The 7,489-nt window shown below is 34.0% G+C and overlaps 1 protein-coding gene across 1 annotated transcript; it reads left to right on the top strand.

The window, feature by feature from the left end:
- Window positions 1-2,305: 2,305 nt before the first annotated feature.
- Window positions 2,306-7,171, top strand: LOC138304939 (sodium- and chloride-dependent glycine transporter 1-like). Its single transcript, XM_069245354.1, has 4 exons — window positions 2,306-2,409; window positions 2,725-2,825; window positions 3,457-3,624; window positions 4,490-7,171. The coding sequence occupies exons 1-4, from the start codon at window positions 2,334-2,336 to the stop codon at window positions 4,682-4,684; spliced, it is 540 nt and encodes a 179-aa protein (XP_069101455.1). The 5' UTR covers window positions 2,306-2,333; the 3' UTR covers window positions 4,685-7,171.
- The last annotated feature ends 318 nt before the right edge of the window (window positions 7,172-7,489 follow it).

Genomic DNA, 7,489 nt, shown 5'->3' with positions numbered 1-7,489 from the left:
TATGTGGCGTATCTCCGATGGCCACGTCTAACAAAGTACTTACAGTCCGGGTTCGTGGTGGTTCGTGCTGGAATAACGGGCTAGCAAGAGCCAAGCACGTTTCACTGTGAATATCTTGCGTTGTGTTTCGACAGTTTTGTATACCGTTCTGTGCGTTTTTTTCAACAATTATTTCCCGGGTTAGGTTGATGCATAATTGGCCTGCATGATTTTTGCCGGTTTTTTGTTCAGGTTTTTTTCTCACGATTCTTCACATGCAAGATAAGATGGATGATTGCCAGATCCGTTCTGCGTACAAGGCCCATCACGGATCTGTATCGTTGCGGTGAAAATTGATAGCCGACGTGGTGATACGGCGTTGTTGTGTCCTATTGACACGGGACTTACGTTTGCATAGCAATACTCACGATTGAAAGTATCCATGGTCCGGCACTGAAGGATTATCTCCGATACTTCTTGGGAATTACTTTGTATTTTATAAATTTAAGCCTTCACTCAAGCTTGATAACCATAAGATATTATCACAAAAGGAAGATTAACGTGAGGAGAATCATTACGCACAAAAAAAACACAAAATTTAATTTAATTGAGTTAGATTAGCTAGAAAAGAAACACTATGGCTCAATATTTAAACATTGGAAGAATCTTTCACTTTTAGTGTCGGTTTATAATTGCAAATTCTTCCTCTCTTGATGTGTTTTACTTTGCTTGCGACGCACGTTTCAACAGTTATTGAGCAACTTTAATTGAGGAAATCTACTCATAAATCTAACCAGCCGATATCGTATAACTGCCCCTTACTTATGCTCTTGCAACGATTTAATTTGGCAGGTTCCCCAATAGCTAAGAATCAGCAAAACGAATAGTTGTTTAGGTTCCAACAGAAATGTTGAACTGATGTTAGATGATATATATGTTAACGTGTGTATGGGTTGTGGGTTGTGTTTTTTCACTCCTCAATACCCTACAAAACAGGGCTAGATTTAAGGCAAGGGTCAGATTGGTTAACGGAATTAGTACATGGTGAGTCCATATCCATCACAGATGTATGGAGGTTATATTTTTCCAATGACACTCCATTGAAGATAGTCTCGGAGCAGTTGGAAATGCTAGATTCCCAACATTCTCCACACCCAATTGCCAATTCATTTGGGGGGAAGTAGTTAAGTTCTGTAAATAGGTAACTGTTTTGAGCAGGTTGGCATATCTGCGCTGCACTCTATGTGTATACTTAGACTCCTATAAATTACGATTCAAAATTTAATTTAATATTTATATTATTTCTACCCATTATGAAACTAGTTTTAAATTATCTTTTACTTTTAAACATATTTTGATTCAAAATGTGTTTTAATTGAAATTTTAGGAATTAAGATAGTGTGTTTTTTTCATTTGCTCCTAACTATAACTCAAAGCCCCGGTATACAGGGACTTTCAAACCCTTATAAGCCTCGGCGGAACGTAGGAAAAAAACTTTTTCGAGACGTTGATGTATCGCTCGATGGTAAAGAAGTTTGCGGATCTTCTTCTGATTCGTATTTCAGGCCTTGAGGTAGAACCCTATTAGTGTTAATCCTTGACCTTGGTTAACGTCTATGGTGAACAGCTATCTTTCCATAGATCCTAGATACATCTCAACACGTTAAGACAGTTAAAAAATGTACCGTGGACTAATCTTCACATAAGACATAGCCTCAAACTTAAAATTACAAGAGACCCACAAAAATAGACAGAAATTCACTCGCGCCGCCCCCGCATCGCGCACCCGCGCCACCAACGCACCTGTGTCTTAGTATAGTGGCCATTCTAATCTGGTTGCAGGAACAGGTACAATTGTATATCAATATTCTTCTAACTGGTTAATTAAAGTGATATTTCTTATGGTGTAGGCATCTTTACAGCTTTAAATAAAAATAAAGAACATTTACTCATTTGTAAACCTGCTCGACTTTCGTTATATGTTTTTTTTTTCTTTTTTTGATTTTGTGTATGATTTTTTTACCAAAAACGCTCTAGATATTTGGGGTGTTAGTTTATTGCATTACATTGTATTTTTTATTATTGTGCCTCAGTGACTGATTTATATTAACAATTGATATATATATACTAGAATTTGATCGCGAATACAAAAACAAGGGATGATGTTTCCACACCTATGTAATGATATATGTAATGTTAGCGAAACTGATGGTGTATTTTGCGACTTGAACGATCGCAAACGAGTCTCACTCAATATTAATCAGAGATATTACTAACTCCTTACCTGCTTCATTACCTTATGAAAGGAGTATAAATCCTTTGTTTTACAGGGAGGCGTGTATATTCTACAGATCATGGACTGGTACTGTGCTACGTTCTCTCTTATGTTGCTTTGTCTGGCTGAATGCATCGCTATCGCCTGGATTTATGGTGAGCGTCGATATCAGATCATCCTGAAAATGGCGAATTCGTTGGAGAAGTCATTTCTGGAGTTAACATCTTATTTTGATTTGGCGATAAAATTTATTTTTGCGTAATATGCGGGCTACATGAATTTGCGAAAATAAATCGATGCGAAAAAGATGTAACTACAGTAGAACGGTTTACTTGTAAATTGTAAAATTAATTTGCCGCAAAAACATCGTAATGCACGAAAACGCTAAATTATTTCCCGCGAAAATAAGCTTGTTTACAGTCGTCATTTAAACATACATGTGTGTGCAAACTACTATTCCAATTTTGTAGGAGCTGACCGGTTTTACAAGGATCTGGAACTGATGATTGGTTACCAGCCAAGTGTGTGGTGGAAGATCTGCTGGTGTTTTATTTCTCCGGCGATGATAACGGTACACACTTCTGTAAAAATTCAAACAAGAACGATTACGTTCAGCTTTAGATAATAATATTTGTATCGTAGGGGCTATCATATGTTATGCATTGATTTACAGAAATCTTTGTTTTTGTATTTATTATCTATTTATTTTAATTTAACGAAAACAGAAACATTGATATGCTATTTCATTGGGTGACAATTTACTTATTTTATTTGCTCTTCGTTCTGTAACTGTTTTATTAATCTAATGCAAAGTTAAACTAAAAATGAAGATATAATATTTTGCATGCCTCTCAATTAAAAACAATGCTGGGAGTCATATCTTGTATCAAGAAACAAATCTAGTAGGTTTCTTGTTGGAGTCATCCCCAGTATATATAGAAATAGTCATATATGCTTATGACTTGTATGAAGAAATAATAATATTTTGCATGCCTCATTTAAAAACAATACTGGGAGTCATTTCTCGTATCAAGAAATAAAATCTAGTCGGTTTCTTGTTTGAACGTAAAGTTGGAGTCCTACCCCTCGTATATAGAAATAGTCGTATATGCCTCTGATTTGTATGAAGAAATAATCTTATATGCTTCTTGCTACTGATTTTATATGAAGTAATAATTTCGTGTATGTTTCTGGTTTCCCAGTTTGTGTGGGTATTCAGCGTGTCTAGTTTTAGTGCTGTGACTTACGGAGACTATGAGTACCCTAGCTGGGGGATAGCTCTCGGCTGGATCTTTGGCCTGGCTTCCCTCGTACCTATTCCTCTGGTAGCTCTTATCTCCATACTCGGTGAGCGTGGGTCTCTTACCACGGTAAGTATCCTGAAACCAACAGTTCAATCGTTAACCTGTAACATTAAGATTTTCACCAGTTGTTGGTATCGTACAGCAATTGTTAGAAGGTATACTCCAGACATATTATAGCACTGTAGAATAAACTGGCTAGACAGAATCAAATATAATGCATCCTCACAAAACAAAAAATAAACTCTCGTTGTCTCCCATAACCAAACCATACACTCTCTCGCTTAACCAAAACATGAGTTCTCACTAAACACAAGAACAAAGCCTCCAATAATTCACTCTGGGGAGAGATTATATCTTTCTTAAACATTAAAGATGCTCCACCGCTGACAAGTATTTTTTCACTATCAAAAACAGGAGCAGACGATTTAGCATTTTTCTTCAGTTACAAAAATTACTTACTTTACACCATTACCACCATTGAAAAGTTTGAGCTTCTAATTCTATGTCAAGTTAAAAATATAGAAAATAATTAATTGCATCCCGAAAAAATTCCGACGCACTATATCCTATATGGAATGAAGTACTGATTGCGCATGCACCAAAGCCAAAATGAAAAAAATATATATTATTTTTTGTGTTAATTAGACTTACATACACACGATTGAACACCAATTATTGTTCAAATAATGAATATCATTTATGCTCTGTCGGCGGTGGAGCATCTTTAACTTTTCCACACAACACTGACCTAACTCCGACTCCAGAAACATACATACAGATATTGAGGTAACACAACCCTTCAAAAACCGTACATCTGAAATAATTTCAGTGACAGACGTCTAATAGGTACGTATCTTGTTATAATGTAACTGATTTGTGTGTCCTAACAATTTGAAAATGCATTGAATGTTTATTTATCTACCATTTCCAGAGAATTCGCAAGCTTTGTCAGCCGTCGGAAGATTTCGGTCCTGCTGTTCCTGAATACCGAGAGAAATATTTTGCTTCGTTAGAAACGAGGCGATCCTATCTACCAACACTGCGTAACAGACGACCACAAACAAAACTTTCTATGACAGAAGTTGGGTCATTACCAGAGGCACAGATCTTTATTACTTCATCGTGAGACTAACCAATTTTACCAACCCTCATTATTATTTTAAGTGTTTAATTAGATTTTCCATTTCTCATTGGCTACATGACTACATAATTCCGATCATGAGTAAACTTTTCACTAAAACCCAGACATTGTAGTAAATGGTTGTTCTATTTGTCCATCAATATCAGAAAACCTCTTATGAACGAATTAAAAAAGTAGATTATCGGCTTCTTTTTGAGTGTGTAAAATTTTGGCAATTTTTGTAATAGCTTAAATTCGCGATTTTTACCAGTATACTGTATATTGCTAGGATTTTTCATTGAGCAACGAACAAAATAGCCTTTTGTGTAACAAAATAGCCTTTTGTGTAATCCGATATTAATACCAATTACGTAACAATCCGAGCGGAGAATTTTTTTTACATTATGACCACTTAAAAGAAATATTCAACCTTTAGGTACACATGTACTGTGTCGTTTTGTTTGAAACAGTCTTTCAGTCGTATTACTCTTGTGCTTTGAACAGTCTGTATAGTTCAAATGTGTATATTCATTGTTTAGTTTTGTAAATATAAATCAAAATAATTGGATGAAAATAGTTTTTTTTCCTGTAGGGACGGAGCAAGAAGAAAACTTTTGTATTTAAATGCACTAACGATAATGAAATATTATTAAAAAGTGATAAATTTAATTATGGAGTATGTAAAGAAAGATCATAATTGAATTCTGGAATTCTGAACAAAAGTTTGGTAGTCAAGCTCCTCTAGTAGTATTGCTTATATCAAATTTTGAAAGTAGACCGGTTTTCAGTGATAACATCAATAATTTGAAAACCTGAAATACCGAAAAATAACTATCAAAATATAGTTTTATGTAAATATTATTGCATCGTGCTTTTATTCAATTTGTCATTATCCTCAATGGACCATTTTGATTTTTGTATTGATTTCATTATTCTAGTGTAGATGCGGGATTTTAATTTTCTTTCACATTCTGCGTGTATGTATATGTATGCATATCTTTATATGATGTATAATTATCATTACGTTAATATGAGTTGAATATTTTCAAAACTATCACATATGATATATGATAGCAACATTAAAGAACGATGCGTGCGCAATTGTGTCAACATAGGTACTAGTCATTTCTCAACAAATGAAATATACACATTTATTGATAACATGAACATAGTTTTGTTCCATGGAAATAGTATCTTTTAGTATGCTTTAAAAATTTTACGCAAATCAATCATGATATTTGTATAACAAAAGAAAATCTGCATTATCCAATATAACGTTTATGTTATAAAGGAAAACCAAGAAACTTATTGATATATGCCTTCTGGAATTATTGTTTTGAGATGGGTTTATACATTAGCAATCGCTAATTTGTGCAATTATACGAAAAATTTATCATTTAAATGTATGTGTGCCATAATTTTCATACTGACGATCAAGAAAACTTTTTCACCATCAAAAGTAACCGACATTGCCAGAAGACTACAATTCATTGTTTCAAAGCCTAGTAAGAGTTCAAAACGAATTGTGAAAAATATTCATTTTAAGTGCTTAAAATGTGGCGTTTCTTATGGGAATTCGAATCATTTTCACAGCTTAATTCATCAAAATTTGTGGTTTTCAATAGACAAATGGAGAAAAAATTAAAGATTTTAACTTTGCGCCAAGCCCATGTAACAGAAATGTTGAATGAAGGATGCTAAAATCCTGAGTTGATGTTACTACTGTATTCAGTTTATATAAAATGCTTCTAGTCCTCATACAATTGTTCATTGATATCACGCTTATAACATGTTGTTACATGTATATTAGTAACCAAAAATGTTTTACTTTGTATGTAAATGGAAGTGGATTGAAAGCGTCACATTACTCAATTTTCTATGTACATGTACTGCCCATTTTAATTATCACAACATCAAAACTGTATTTTTATATGTGATGTGAATACGCGAATTACAATACTTACGTACGAAAATAAGTGATGCTACACTAAAGTGAATATTCTTTAGTGTCATATGCATAAGTCATCAAGAGAGTTTTACTAACTACTACAAGACTCTTGTTCACATGTTGTAATACGTAGCATCAAGCGTCTGGTTGAATGAGACTATACTCATAGCAAATTCCCATGCAATCGCGCAAGATATTTGTTTGATAATTTAAGAATAATCGTAAAACATCATGTTTCTAGAAAAACAAAGTAATGGGGGGTATTTTTTATAGTCGTTCGTCACATCTTACATAGTAAATATCGGAAAGAATTATCTAGCTCGCGTAAGGCATGAAAATCGCTTAAAAATATAGGAGATAATTGAGACAGTTTGACAATTACTCAGCTACTGAGCGTTGTATATGTTCCAGAAAATTACCACTCATGGATTACAGAGTCGAATTCTGGCCTGATAAACTTGTTTCTGTTCATAAACTGATTAGGCCTGCTTCGGAAAGGAGCAATGTTTTCTTTTTATAAAAGAAATAAAAGTTATGTAAGAAAATTTCACAAAAAGGTGTCTGTTATTTTTCCTATGCGAAAAAAGTGTTTATTCATCGACATTTTTACCATGAATCGGATGTTAAAAACTTAGTACTGTAAGGCGATATGTTTACCTGAGTAAAAGATTTTGACTGGCCAGAAGGGGGATGAGTACTAGGGAAAGTAAACTTTGTATAAATGACCCCTTTTGGCATTGAGGGGTTGGGCCCATTATGGAAAATAGAGAAATAATTTATTAAAATTACTATTATAAAACAAACGTAAATGGAGGAACCAAAGATAAAAGGAGGGAAAAAGGTAAATAAAATGTTTTTCTTCC

Source organism: Argopecten irradians, chromosome 12, assembly GCF_041381155.1.
Source record: "Argopecten irradians isolate NY chromosome 12, Ai_NY, whole genome shotgun sequence".
NCBI classification, from domain to species: Eukaryota; Metazoa; Mollusca; class Bivalvia; order Pectinida; family Pectinidae; genus Argopecten; species Argopecten irradians.
Note: the sequence above shows the minus strand (reverse complement) of the source record. Positions and strands in the feature narration are given on the sequence as shown.

What these genes read in the sequence shown, in the direction of transcription:
- LOC138304939 (XM_069245354.1), top strand. Translation starts at nt 2,334, where the DNA reads ATGGACTGGTACTGTGCTACGTTCTCTCTTATGTTGCTTTGTCTGGCT. An exon ending in CGCTATCGCCTGGATTTATG is followed by an intron (nt 2,410 to 2,724) that starts GTGAGCGTCGAT and finishes CCAATTTTGTAG; the next exon opens with GAGCTGACCGGTTTTACAAG. An exon ending in AGCGTGGGTCTCTTACCACG is followed by an intron (nt 3,625 to 4,489) that starts GTAAGTATCCTG and finishes TACCATTTCCAG; the next exon opens with AGAATTCGCAAGCTTTGTCA.